This window comes from Thamnophis sirtalis, unplaced genomic scaffold, assembly GCF_051295495.1.
Source record: "Thamnophis sirtalis isolate CommonGarterSnake01/CBP01778 unplaced genomic scaffold, rThaSir2_p1.2 scaffold_14, whole genome shotgun sequence".
In the NCBI taxonomy this organism is placed as follows: domain Eukaryota; kingdom Metazoa; phylum Chordata; class Lepidosauria; order Squamata; family Natricidae; genus Thamnophis; species Thamnophis sirtalis.
This window is the reverse complement of record NW_028261394.1, coordinates 48491336-48505645: the sequence shown is the minus strand read 5'-3', so window position 1 is coordinate 48505645 and position 14310 is coordinate 48491336. Positions and strand designations below refer to the sequence as shown.

General features: G+C 53.0%; 1 protein-coding gene across 4 annotated transcripts in view; it reads left to right on the top strand.

The window, feature by feature from the left end:
• Positions 1-9377, top strand: part of CBFA2T3 (CBFA2/RUNX1 partner transcriptional co-repressor 3) — a 60929-nt gene extending 51552 nt beyond the window's left edge. For 3 of the 4 annotated variants that reach the window (XM_087728621.1, XM_087728619.1, XM_087728622.1), the window contains 6 exons: positions 923-1173; positions 1879-1964; positions 4581-4776; positions 5941-6009; positions 7634-7824; positions 8124-9377. In XM_087728621.1, coding sequence (XP_087584747.1) covers positions 923-1173; positions 1879-1964; positions 4581-4776; positions 5941-6009; positions 7634-7824; positions 8124-8453 — 1123 coding nt within the window. In that variant the 3' untranslated portion in view covers positions 8454-9377. The remainder of the gene's footprint in view (positions 1-922; positions 1174-1878; positions 1965-4580; positions 4777-5940; positions 6010-7633; positions 7825-8123) is intronic. The other variant, XM_087728620.1, reaches the window with a different exon arrangement.
• Positions 9378-14310: the final 4933 nt, after the last annotated feature.

Below are 14310 nucleotides of genomic sequence, written 5' to 3'. Positions count from 1 at the left end.
TGACCCGCAGGGCGCTTTGTAGAGGCTGGAACCTCATCCGGGAGGGTCAGAGTCTGAAACAGCCAAGAGGGGTGATAGGTGGAGAAAGGAGCCCCCCCCTCCCCAAGGCAGCTGGTGACCCCACTGAGAAAGAGGCGAAGCCATTCTGGTGTCCTTTGGCTCCCTTGATTTGCGGGAAACCCGTATGCAGACATCTTTGCCCCTCAGGGTGACCGTCATAGAGTGAGGATCCAAGCTGTCCCGGGAGTTTGAGGGGTTGCCTGCCCCAACTGGGAAGCAGGGAGCACCAGTCTCCCCCGTGGCTCCCATTAGCAGAGGGATGGAGGTCAGGGGGCCACACAGCTCCAAAGATATATTGGGGAAATTCACCAAGCTTTAGGTCAGCCTTGGCCCTGAGCCGGTCACTCTCAAGCTCCATTTGGGAGGTGGCCAAAATGGCTGAACTGCCAACGTCCCTCCGGAGAAGAGCCCAGGGACGGCTTCTAAAGCAGTGTTTCTCAACCTTGTCAACTTGAAGATGTCTGGACTTCAACTCCCAGATTAACAACGCTTAGCGTCTAGTCTAGTGTTTCTCAACCTTGTCAACTTGAAGATGTCCGGACTTCAACTCCCAGAATTCCCCAGCCAGCGAATGCTGGCTGGGGAATTCTGGGAGTTGAAGTCCAGACATCTTCAAGTTGCCAAGGTGGGGAAACACTGTTCTAAAGGACCAGCCAGTTGGAAATGCCCAGGAAGAAGCATTGAACTCCCTTCTGGGGGCTGGGGGGGGGGCGTGTTTGTCATTCAGTCAGTTGCCATGGAGGCCGTGCGAACCTGGTCATTCTGGGAAGCTGGGCTGTCCTGGGCACTGCTTGCCCTCTGTTGGGCAGCCTGGTAAATCGGCTGCAGTGCCCTGATGGCGGGGCGTGTCTTTGTGGCGCAGGACCAAAGAGAACGGCTTGGACCGCGACTCCCTGCATCCCGAGCACCTCAGCAAGAGGCCTTGCACCCTGAGCCCTGCCCAGCGGTACAGCCCTAACAATGGGCTCAGCCACCAGCCCAACGGGCTGCCCCACCCCACCCCGCCTCCCCCCCAGCACTACCGCCTCGAGGACATGGCTGTGGCCCACCGCTACCGGGACACCTACCGCCCTCCGGATCCTCGGGACCTTCGGGAGCATCCCCGGCCAGCAGGTGAGGGGGCACTCGGGGGGCAGCAGCGTGGGGCAGCAAAGGTGGGCAGGGGCCCAGCAGGGAAAAGTGGGCTTGGTGGGCAGGTCCCCCAAAAGGAGAGGAAGCTTGAGCACTGCAGAATTAGACCCAGGCAATGGGGGAGCCTTGGGGGAGCCTTGGAAGAGCTGGGAAGAAATGAGAAGGGTGGTGCGGAAAAGAGCTGAGTCGGGGCCCGCCATCCCCCCCCCTTCCCACTCCCTGCCCCATCCAGATGTAAGCAGGGGTGGAGAACCACTCTTGCCGAGCAGCCGAAAGGGCTCTTTGCTTCCACTCCTGCAAACAAGGCTCCTCTCTCTAGGAGAGGGCAGAAGCAAAGCACCCCTCTGATGATGTCCCTGCAGAGCAGGGCTCCCAGAGCCCCCTGCAAGCCCTCAAAGCAAAGAGGCTCCTGTGACCACCCTCCTCCCAACTTTAAATATGGCCAAACACCCAAGAAGTTAATCATCCTGGCTCTATTTCATCAACAAAATTTGGTTTAAAATGGCATTCCAATGGAATTCAGCCCTTGCCTAATTTGGGGGGTGGGCAGCTGCAGGGTGTCCCCAAAGTTGTGCCTGCTCACAGGAATGGCGGTGAATGGCCCCAGGTTTCCCGGGGACCAGTGGCTCCTAGGAGGGATTGAGGCCCTGTCCTTCCACACCCACTCATGCAGCTTCCTCCCTGCAGCCGTCCACAGCTCCCGGCAGGAGGAGGTGATTGACCATCGGCTGACTGAGAGGGAATGGGCCGAGGAGTGGAAGCACCTCAACAATGTACGTACAACGATTTTACATTTTGTTATTTTTTTGAATTTGCGCATCTCATAAGTGTGACTCTGTCAATTAAATAGCAATAGCAATAGCAGTTAGACTTATATGCCGCTTCATAGGGCTTTCAGCCCTCTCTAAGCGGTTTACAGAGTCAGCATATTGCCCCCAACAACAATCCAGGTCCTCATTTCACCCACCTCGGAAGGATGGAAGGCTGAGTCAACCCTGAGCCGGTGAGATTTGAACAGCCGAACTGCTGAACTAGCAGTCAGCTGAAGTAGCCTGCAGTGCTGCATTTAACCACTGCGCCACTTCAGCTCGGATTCCCCCTAAAAACATCAGAAACCATCAAAAGTATGAATAAACACAACAACTATACAATAACCACCACTAAACTCTCAAGGAAACGTAAAACCTAACTGCGGTCAGTAGCTGAGTACCAAACCTCACGTCCACTGAATACCAGCCTTGCCAAGGCTCCCCACCACTGTTGCCCCCCCTCCCCCCCCCAGCAAGAGAGTCCCAGGCAAGTCTTTGTGCCCTTCCTAAAGGCCAGCAGACAGGGGCCCCTCCTGGGCAACGTTTCAAGGTTGGGCACCGGGAATGGACTCTGTGGGTTTGGCAATCCCGAGCACTGGGTAGGAAGCGACTTGAGGAATGCCAAACCTTGTGCTCTGGCTTCCGATCAAACCAGCAGAGGCTGGCAAAAGGCTTACGAGAACTGGGGGGGGGGGGGGGAATCAGCAGGTCCTGCTGGTAGAGGATGGTCGGTATGGAAGTCAAACATCTCCGGAGAAAATGAAGCTTCACGAGTTGGCCTTTGGCTGCGGCCCTCCCCATTTTGGGTCTTCCGGATCCCAAGCCTGCTCCTCCCCTGCTCTGATCCTGACACATGTCGGCTTTTCTTTTTGAATATACTTTTTTATTTTCCATTTTCATAACATATAATCACATGTATACTATTCCATAGCCAATATCCTATTGTATTAAGTAGTAATTACATCAGTTCCTCTTGTCATCAACGCCCAGAAAGATAACAACCCATTATTAGCTCTTCTGCTCTCCATACACCTCTTTCTTCTGCCTCTCTCCTACCTCCTTTCTTCCCTCCATCATCCTTTTCTACTCTACTTCCCCTTCCTTTCTCCTTCTCCTCTCTCTTCATTCCACTCCTCCTTATCCTCCTCATCTTCCCCACTTACCCTCTCTCCTATCCCTCTCTTCCCATCTTTCTTCTCTCTTCTGTTTCCCACTCTTCCTCCCATTGGTGTATTTCAGCTTCTGAGCAAACTCCATTCTGTGTTGATGGTATTTATGCTTCCATATCCATAGAAAGTTTTTATTTTCCACTTTCATAACATATAACCACATGTATACTATTGCATAGCCAATATCCTATTGTATTAAGTAGTAATTACATCAGTTCCTCTTGTCATCAACTCCCAGAAAGATAAAAACCCATTATTAGCTCTTCTGCTCTCCATACACCTCTTTCTTCTACCTCTCTCCTACCTCCTTTCTTCCCTCCATCATCCTTTTGTACTCTACTTCCCCTTCCTTTCTCCTTCTCCTCTCTCTTCATTCCACTCCTCATCCTCCTCATCTTCCCCCCTTACCCTCTCTCCTGTCCCTCTCTTCCCATCTTTCTTCTCTCTTCTGTTTCCCACTTTTCTACATCCTGTCTTCCCTCCATCATCCTTTCCTACTCTACTTCCCCTTCCTTTCTCCTTCTCCTCTCTCTTCATTCCACTCCTCATCCTCCTCATCTTCCCCCCTCACCCTCTCTCCTGTCCCTCTCTTCCTATCTTTCTTCTCTCCTCTGCTTCCAACTCTTCTACATCCTGTCTTCCCTCCATCATTTTCTACTCTACTTCCCCTTCCTTTCTCCTTCTCCTCCTTATACACCTCATCTTCCCCCCTCACCCTCTCTCCTGTCCCTCTCTTCCTATCTTTCTTCTCTCCTCTGCTTCCCACTCTTCTGCATCCTGCCTTCCCTCCATCATTTTCTACTCTACTTCCCCTTCCTTTCTCCTTCTCCTCTCCCCCCTTACCACTCCTCCTTATACTCCTCATCTTCCCCCTTCACCCTCTCTCCTGTCCCTCTCTTCCCATCTTTCTTCTCTCCTCTGCTTCCCACTCTTCCTCTCATTGGTGTATTTCCGCTTCTGAGCAAACTCAGTTGGCTTTTCTGCTTCCTCGGCCTCCCCCCTTTTCTGAATGAAGCATTCGCAAGATAGCAAACAAGAGGGGGGGGGTTTCCCCTTATTTTCAATCACTTCTGCCCTGGTTCATTCCGCAGATCCGAATTGCGACCCATCCCTGCACGCAAAATAAGCCACAAAGTTTAGGAGGGAGCCTCAGAAAAGGACAGGACAGGCGGCATCTGATAATGGCCCAAGGCTGCCTTTGGCCAATGGCAGCTGACCCCCCCCCCAGGCCGGCTAGATGGATGGGAAGCAGCTTCCTGAGCTACCTGGCGAAGGAGGAGGGGGAAGAGGGAGGGAAGGGGGAGATGGAGAGCGATGCTTGCTTCTCCCCCTCTCTTTGTCGTCTGCATAAGGGGCTGGAAAAGGGGGAGAGGGCTGCCCCGGCTGACACTCGTGTCCTTCCTCCCTGCAGCTCCTGAACTGCATTATGGACATGGTGGAGAAAACACGCCGGTCCCTGACCGTCCTGCGTCGCTGCCAGGAGGCTGACCGCGAAGAGCTCAACCACTGGATCCGCCGCTACAGCGACGCGGAAGACATGAAGAAGGGGCCGAGCCCCGCCAGCCGCCCCCTCAACAGCACCGCCAACCTGGAGGCGCCACTGCTAGGTACGCCAGGCAAGGGAGGAGGCGGGCTCAGCCGCCCCCCCCCCCGATGGAGGCCCTTGACTCCAGGGACAGAGAGGGCCCTTCCAGCCCCTCTGAACAGGCTCTGGTCTGGGGAGGGGGCTCCTCCACCTGCCAGAGGCCCTCTGGAGGTGGCCCTTTCCCGCAGCCCCCCCCCTCCCAGGGCCCCTCAGAAGAACGGGGGTGGGGGGAGGTCAGCGAATGGGGAGGCAGAGGACAGCTAGGCTGCCATCCCACCTCCACCTGTCATGAGTGCGCTAAAGACTGGGAGAGGACCCGTTCTCACGTTCTCCTAGCCTCAACATCTGCTGGGGCCTCTGATGAAAGCGTGGTCTGAATTGGGGTTTAAGGAGTAAGCCACCATCAGCTGGGTTTGCAGAAGAAGCCAAGCCTTCTCACACATTCTGCCAATCAGGTCTAACCTAGTCATTCTAGACCAGTGTTTCTCAACCTTGGCAACTTGAAGATGTCCGGACTTCAACTCCCAGAATTCCCCAGCAGTGGTTAGGACAGTGTTTCCCAACCTTGTCAACTTGAAGATGTCCGGACTTCAACTCCCAGAATTCCCCAGCCAGCGAATGCTGGCTGGGGAATTCTGGGAGTTGAAGTCCGGACATCTTCAAGTGGCCAAGGTTGAGAAACACTGGTCTAGAATGAACTCTTAGAAGTCCTGGCCGCAACTCCTGGATGCCTTCCACCAACTGAGATGGCTTCAAGGGGGTCACAAGCCTGGGCAAGGGTCTGTGTGGCTGTTAGGAAAGATCCACCTCCTGGCACCACTCTGCTGCCCACAGGGGTGCCCTGATCTTCCTCCCTGGCAGCCACTTGGCTTCTGGGCACTGCAGCCTCTGAGCTCAACAGAGCTGGACCCTGATGCTTGCTGCCCAGTTCCTCATGTGGTCTCCCTCCCTCTCACTCTTTGCAGGTGCCTTTGTCTGCCCATCCCGCTCTTGGCTGTTAGTCAGAAAGCAGACGCTTCCCCAGAGGCAGCCACAATCTGCCCCCCACCCCCAAAACTCTCCATGGTTCAGTCAAGGGTGCTGATGACGCGAGTTTGGCCACACCCAAGTTTTTGAAAGCAATAAATAACAAATCGGTTCGTTCGACGCTTCTTAACAGATTTTTCTCATTCTGCCATTTCCCCAGATGCTCATCGTGAATTTGTATCCAGGCCCCTGTCTGGCTACATGCCGGAAGAAATCTGGAGAAAAGCTGGTGAGTTTTGGGGGAAGTGAGGAAACACTTCTCGTAGAAAATTGGCTCTTGTATCACACACCCCCCACCCAAAATCCATGGACCGGCCAATCGGTGGAACCGCCCTGGCTCTTTAGCCCAGTCAAGGGTTGGGCCAGCTACAGTCGCTCTCATTCTGGTGGGTGATCCAGCTGCAGACCCCCCCCCTTGCTGACCAAGCCCAGGACAGCAACATCCCTTGTGTTGGTCACTTCGGTCCTGCTTCCCCAGATGAAACCGCCCTTGCGCTGAGTTTGAAGCAGTTTCCTGAGCCTTAGCGACTTAAGGATGGGGGGCTGTCCAGAATTCCCCAGCCAGCTTGCTCCCCACACATACCCCCAATTCGAGGGTTGAGAAATAGCAATAGCAATAGCAGTTAGACTTATGTACCGCTTCATAGGGCTTTCAGCCCTCTCTAAGCGGTTTACAGAGTCAGCATATTGACCCCAACAACAATCCGGGTCTGAGAAAGACTGCTCTGAAGCATTGATGCGGCTGCTATTGTACGTTAGGACCCATAATGCTCTGCAGAACATCAGTGTTATGGGGTGATGCTCTCTTGGCCAAAGCAAACAGCCCTTAGGAGAGAGGGAGCATATGCAAAGGTCCATCAGATGCTGCTTTGATGGGGTTCAGCCCCCACCCTCCCACCCCTCGCGGTGCAGCCACCCGAAATATCTGATTGTATTCTGGTGGGTTTTGCCCCCCCCCCCCCCTCTCCCCACAACCAGCAAGAAAATGGGGCAGAGGAATCAGTGAGCAGCCTTGCTTTCCCACCACTAAAAGTGGGGTGAAGTGGTGTTTGGTCCCTTCGGGGGGGGGGGGGGCGTGCAGTGCAATCTCTGCTTAAGCCTGGTGGGGAATTGCTGGCCCCCTCAGGACGGGAGAAAAGAGAAAAAGTTGCCTCTTTCCTCTGACTGATTCTGCCACTTCGCCATGCCAGTTAAGAAGCTGGCTGGTGGCTCCTTTCCTACAACAAATGCACCAGTTGAGCCTCAGCTAGCTTTTTCTCGTAGGCCAGCATATCCTGGGCAAATCCAAGCTACGATCCAGTGGGGGGTTGGGTGAAGCCTGGAGATGGCTTAGTCCAGTGTTTTTCAACCGTGGCAACTTGAAGATGTCCGGACTTCAACTCCCAGAATTCCCCAGCCAGCGAATGCTGGCTGGGGAATTCTGGGAGTTGAAGTCCGGACATCTTCAAGTTGCCAAGGTTGAGAAACACTGGCTTAGTCAGTCATCTGGTGAGGGCTACTTGCGTGGCTTTGCATGTCTCCCTGGGGAGGGGGAGTAAGGGTGAACTACGAAGAGGGTGAAGCTGTTTGGGTAGAAACAGTGGGGTCTGTTTTTTCGACAGTCTGGTGCTTATTTTAGAGTTGAAACTCCCGTCCTTCTACTTCTCGCTTTAGACTAGCTGCTAGTTTTAGCAATGTTGGCCAGTGTGGCCTGACCCTGGTCAATGCAGGTGGCCCTGGGGCCACAGACAGACCCTTCCCCCTTTTTTTTCTGCAAGATCTCAGGCCTCTTTCAGAGCAGCTGCTTTCTTTGGTGTTGCCTGCCCCGACGGAGCCCCCCTCTTATGATTTCCGCCCTGTGCTCTGCCTTTCAGAAGAAGCCGTGAACGAGGTGAAGCGCCAGGCCATGTCGGAGCTGCAGAAGGCCGTCTCGGACGCGGAGAGGAAGGCGCACGAGCTGATCACGACGGAGCGGGCCAAGATGGAGAGGGCCCTGGCCGAAGCCAAGCGCCAAGCCTCCGAGGATGCTTTGACTGTCATTAACCAACAAGAGGACTCCAGTGAGGTAGTGACTCTCTCTAGTCCTGACCTGGAGCCGGGGGCCAGAGTAGTAGCCGGCTGCAAGCAGCCATGACTCGGAGCCAGGCGTGTGTTGGCCTCGTGGCTCCCCCAACCCCCCCCTGTAGTTTGGCCTTGTCCTAAACTGTAGGAGTTGAGCACAGTCTGGAGCGCAGCCCTTTGTGAATCCGCCACGGGAGAGACGGACCGTGTGCCTGGTGCCTGGTGAAGAGTAGCGCGCCTCTTGCCCCCCCGCGCTTGTCTTTCGCTCCGCGCTGATCTCTGTGCTTTCGCCTTCTCCTGCAGAGCTGCTGGAACTGCGGGCGGAAGGCCAGCGAGACCTGCAGCGGATGCAACACTGCGCGTTACTGCGGCTCCTTCTGCCAGCACAAAGATTGGGAGAAGCACCACCACGTCTGTGGACAGACCCTGCAGGGCCTCCAGTCTTCCGTAGGGGCGGGCTCTTCCGGCCCGGTTGGGCTGCCCGGACCTCCCGCCCAGCCAGACGGGGTGGCTGTGACCAGCTCCATCCCCAGCGTGGCCCTGGGAAGCAGCTCGAGCGACCCGGGCTCTGCCACCGTCTCGCGTTCTGGCACACCGGCGACCCCGGCCCCGTTGGACACCACGTCCCGCTAGGCGAGAGACCAAAAGGGAAGGGAAGCATCACTGCTGCTGCTGCTGCTACCACTGCTCCCCAAACGGGGAAGGCAAAGACAGAAAGAGAAAACTGCATCCAATGCAAATCCTCAGCTACCTGACACGTGTTTGACCTCCAGAGCAACCTCTCACCCTACGACAGAATCCTCACGAATCCTCAGACCTGGCTTGAAATGGAGTTAACGGCAAGCGCCGAGCCTCCTCCGTTCTTCGAAGACGGTGATGACGATGGGAGACTCCATGTCCGACCCACAGGAGGTGGGGGAATTGAAGGTGGTGGTGGTTGTTTTTCTTTCCTTTTTCTTCTTCTCCTCCTCCTCCTCCTCCTCTTCCTCAGATGAGGCATCGGCAGGTCTCCCCCACCTCTTGAGTTGCGGGCAGGGAAGGGAAGGCTCCCTCTGCCTCCTGCGAGAGACGCGTTGATGGAAATGCAAAGAACGGAAGCCCCTTCTTTCTTTCTGAAAGAGGAAAGGGGGCAGAAGAAGGCAGGGAAAATGGATTTCAGTTACAAAAAGCAAGCCTTTTTTCCCCCTCCTTTTTGTAAAAAAATAAAAATAGACAATAAAAACATCAAACTCTTTTGGCTTTAAGTAAAACAGAAAGAAAGAAAGAAAAATCCCAAAAATTACCCGCAGAACCAAGTAAAGGAAGCTTACCTGTAAACTACCTTGCTAGTTAGCCAAGAAATGCCATTTTCACCTCTGCTCCAAAGGAAATCCAAAAGAAAGAAAGAATCCAAACTTTTTTCCACTGCCAAAGTTTCTCTCCCTTCCTTCCCCCCCAACCCCTGTTCTTCCTCCGACTGACTGCTTCCTCTTCCTCCTCAGTCCGGAGGAGGCTTTATTTATTAGGTTTTTGTGAACAGAGGAGACACCCCCCCCCCAATCATCTTCCTGCAAACTTTCTACCCACCGGCTGGCAGAGGCTGCGGCTGCCGCGGCTGGTGGCCTCTCTGCTCCTTGGTGTTCCTGGAGAGGGGAGGGGGGGACCTTGGCCTGTTCTGATGTCACCCTGGAGGAGGACAGACGTGCAATTGTGGCATTCAGAGAAATTTTGGTAGAATAAAGCAAAAAACAAAACCGAGTATCCACCCCTTTTGTGTGTGTGAGGAGGTGTGCTTGTGTGTGTGTATATGTGTGACGGAGAGAGAAAGCGTCTGGCGGAAATGATCCCATGAACTCCCTCGCTTGGTGGATTATAAAAAACTCCTTGTGCTTTTTTATATATATATATATATCTATACAGTATATATCAAAACCTGTTGTGTTGAAGAGCCACCACACAGCCCGTTCCAGAGAGACATGTGCAATTCCCCCCTTGCCTGCCCTCGACTAGTTTGGTTCCTGGGCAGAAAAAATCTCTTCCTTTCACCTGGATTTTTCACCTCTATCGCCCCTCCCCACCTCTCTGCTCTCCAGAATCCACCCATCTTCCCAGGTTGATTTTTTGCAGTTTCCTTCTAGATTTCTGCCCGAAGAACAGACAAGCATCTCTCTTTTCTTCTCCTCTTCTTAAGACCAGGTGGGCCAAGAGTCCCTCTGCCCTCAGTCTGTCTTCATTGGCCCTTCTCCCTAATCTCGCACTGGGTCTCCCAGATTGGTCCCCTCCCTCCCTCCTGCAGCCTTTGGTCTTCCGTTCTGGATTTGGTCTTGTCATTCTGGGTTCATCCTGCTTTTTTTCTGGAGGAAACCAACAGATGTTTGCTTGGGCAGGGGGGTGAGGGGAGGGGAGGAGGAAACCGTGGTCTCCAATGGTCATATTCTTTGGATCGCTGTAGCAAGCACTGAGGATGGGAGTGCAATAGGGGGGAGGGGGGAAGGGCATGGCTGCAGGGTGAGGGGGGGGAGAACCCCTTACAGATGGCCCAGCCAGGGGTGCAGGGCAGAAATGTACTTTTAATGTGTATGTAAATAGTCTTTGCAAAAAGTTTCCAAAAATATTGGCTAATAACCGGTGATGATGAGGTTTTGAGAGACGTTTTGCCAAATAATGGAACCGGGCAACCACTAAAGTATGGGGCAGGTGGGGAAGTGGGATTTTTCCACGAAAGACCCCCCCTGCTGTGCTCATGAGGTTGTCTAGACCAGTGTTTCTCAACCTTGTCAACTTGAAGATGTCTGGACTTCAACTCCCAGAATTCCCCAGCCAGCATTCGCTGGCTGGGGAATTCTGGGAGTTGAAGTCCGGACATCTTCAAGTTGACAAGGTTGAGAAACACTGGTCTAGAAGAGCAGAACTCAGGAGTTTTTCTCAAGGGATCTTTTTGATCCCCCCTCCCTTAAACAGCCTCCTCCCCTTCCAGTTGCTCGGCCTGCAGGGCTCTTGGAGGGCTTTCTGGCTGGGGAGCATCGGGGTTGTAGTCCGACACCTCCAGAGGTCATCAAAATGGGATGGTGCTACATTATTCCAGCCACTGCCTGTGGAGCTGGTGTCCCTCCATGGTCCTTCTTGCCTTCACCTTATGTCACTCCTCACTTCTGACTGGCCCTTCACATCAACCCCGGGTCTTCTCCGGCCTGGGAAAGCGTCAGGCAGGAAAGAGACCGAGGTTTCCGGAGCATCGCAGGGTTTTCTCTGTCATATCCCCAGTTCAGTCATTCTGTTCTCTCCAAAGTCAAGCATCTCCACACCTCTTCTTCCCCTCTGGCCTCACATGGAGGAGGCATTTCTTTGGATGGTTATTATTGCAAGGGGCTCATCTCTCTCAGTTGGACGGAGTTGCCTAGTGTGGATTATGGGTTCGCTTTCAACTGCCATGGCTTGGACTTCTGAAGCCCTGGAGTCCTGGTCCTGTGCTGGCTGAGATCTTGATGTTCCACCAGGCGATGGGTAAAGAGGAGAGGAGGTTATGGGCATCCTGGGCTGGCTGGTCAGTCTCTTGCGTGGCATGCCAGCAATCTTTTTCCTGGGCAGTGGCTGTGTTGTTGTTGTCTCCCATTCTCTTTCGGACTCACTGGGAACCCAAAGACAGGCAGGAATCCTTGGGAACTGACAGTATAACCAAGAGATAAATAAGTTTTCGTGCAAATCGAAAGCAAATGGGGAAGAGAAGGGAATGTCTCTGGCAGAGTCTCAAACAAGTCTCCCAATTCTTAGAGCTATGTTATAAAATGTTATTGCCTAGATTTCACTCGACGGCCTGAACTGGCGACGGATGTAGCGGTGGCAGTTGAATTAAGTGTCAATGAATTCGGAGGGATCTAATCTGAGCCAGGAGGTTTTGGTCTGCAGCCTAGGAAAGCCTTTAACCCCACCGGCAAACTCTTCCTTGTGAGCGAAGCCAGTTGCAAAGCAGAGCCACCTTTTTAGAAGGAAAAGGCCACTTTGCAAATGTGGGAAATCGCACATCCTTTTTGGGCTGGCTCAGATCAACTCCACGCAGCTATTCCCAACTTGACTTTTCCCAGGGATTTTGACAGGCTGTTGAATCCATCTGTGAGCTGCGCTCTGCGTCGCTCCTGAGAATCTCTGGGAAAAAAACCAGCCAAACTAGGCAAGGGAATCCTTTTCCTCATATTGCAATTTTGGTTGGGATTATTTGAGAGGATCCACGGGAAGCCGCTGGTACTGAATGTGCCACTTGAAAAAAAAACAAGTCTGATGCTCATATAGGTTGCTCTTCTCTTCTCGAGCAATAATTTCATGGTTTTCCTGTAGATCGAAGGACTCATCGCTTCTTTAGCTGGTTGAGGATTCTTGCCCCGTCCTTCTTGGCTTCCTTCTTTCTACAGCAGGGAATGCCTCCGTATAATGGAAGTTCCCAACTCTTGGGATAGAGATCTCGCCTTTCCATCCTCACTCGGTTTGCGATGCCCTTGAATTCCCTTCTTGGCAGCTCTCCTTCTCTTAATCCTTCTCTGCTAGGAATATTATCTTTTGTCCTGGGAAGAGGCTGGCCTGACTGCAGAAGATGGGCCTTCTCCTCCTCCGTGGGGACAACAGGGCCACTGTGATTTGTGGGCTTAATTTACAGGTTGGTACAATGGCAGGAAGGAGCAATCAGGGGAGGCTGGCATTCTTCAACCCCTGCTGAACCTGAGTGATCGGCTCCCTTTCCCCGCAGAGGGAGGAAATGGGGCTCATCAGTTGGGTCTCCAGGGCCAAGGGGACCATGGGGATGCCACCAGCACAATGGCTTCCTTGTGTGAGAACACGATGTGGGAAGAGTATGCTGGTTCGTACTGAAAGGAGGATCTTTTCCAGAGGCCTGTGGGAGCGGACTGAGGTCACCCCCCCTCCCCATTTTCTTGGAAACAGATGCTCTTCCCATGTGAGGCCCTGCAGAACGGCCAGCACGGCTGTGTCATTGGGACCAGATGGGCCCTCCTGTCTCTCAGGACAGAACCTTTGCTCAGAGAGGAAAAAAGGAGCACAGAGCAGCTGGCGGAAAAATAATCCCAGCTCCAACCTAGCTTTACAGACTTTGCTGAACCTCATCAGCTGGAAACCAATCCATCGCCCATCCTCACGTAGTCTTCCACCCCCACCCCCTCCTCCTCCCCGGAGCTCTGGTTCAGGATCAAGGGGTGGGGAACGGGACCCCAAACCTCCTCTGTGGCTCCCACTCACTTCCTCGTAGATCTTCTGGATGGGGAACCAAAGCACTCCTCCTTCCTTTGAGTTTCAAGCCAGCTGGCCCTCCAAAGCCGTCTCTCTTCCTGGTCTTGTCCCAGGGCCTCGAGCGTCTCTGCCAAAAGACTCAGAAGCTGCCAGGCATAGGGCAGAAACGAACCCCCCCCCCGTCCTCCCCCGGGTGGAGGAGGAGGAGAAGCACTGTTCTCAGGGTGCCCAGCACGCAAACGGCGCATTGACCCGTGCAATACTTAAAGCAAAAGGTTTGGGGACGAGGAGGGAGATCGCTTGTACCGAGCAAGATGGGAGCGTGTGTGAATGCTTGTAAAGATGTGTCAAGAGAAGAAAAACCATAGAAATCTAAGCAAATCCAATAAAAAAGCAAAAGAGAACCCAGGTCCCCTCCCCCCGCCTCCTCTCCTCCCCCCCGGCGTTTAGGGGTTTCTGTGGCCATTCCAGAGAAATGGCTAAGTGGTAGAAGGGTTGAGGTTTGGGGAGCCCTTCTCTTGGCATGCTCTCCTCCCCCCCCCCACTTTCCCTCGTGGTTTCCTGCTTTCTCTAAATGTACTGTATGTTTGACCCGTGGAAGATGTAAACTTTTATGATTCAGGTTATGTCTGTTCTTAACTCTGTATCTGTGTAATAAAGATGGTTTAATATCACGCAACTGTGTCCCTTTCTCCTGTGTCCACAAAAGCCCTTTTGCACACCGCAGCAGCAGAAGAAATGGAAGAACTGTTGCAGAAAATGACAGGCGTTAGACTTCTCAGGATACAGGAAAAGTTTATTTGGCAGCCAGGTTCAGAAAGCTAGCCCAGGGCTTAGCATTGCAAGTTCTGAACACCCTTTATTATCGAAGCACGCATTCTTATACATTCTCAAAAGCATTGCAACACAGAAATACTTAACACATTTCTCAGTGGTTACCTTGAGGAGAAAGCCTTATAAGGAGATGAGGATCTTACTTCTCCTTTTGTTTCAGGTATGGCTTACGTGTTATTAACGAACTTTAATTGAACTTTGTGGTTTGGACTTTTAACACAAGTTTCGACCTAGGGACGATGGCGAGAACATCCTGTGGTTAGTGAATGGGGACACTTCCTTTAAGTAACTTCTAACTCTCCCTGTTATTCTATTGCAAGTTCCAACTCTTGTCTGTGTGACTTTTAATATAGAAGTGACGGGGTTCTAAGAGGCTGTCCAGCCTGACCCAGTAGGTTTCACACTTAATGTCCAAATCTCACTTTACGGCTGCTTTAGAACA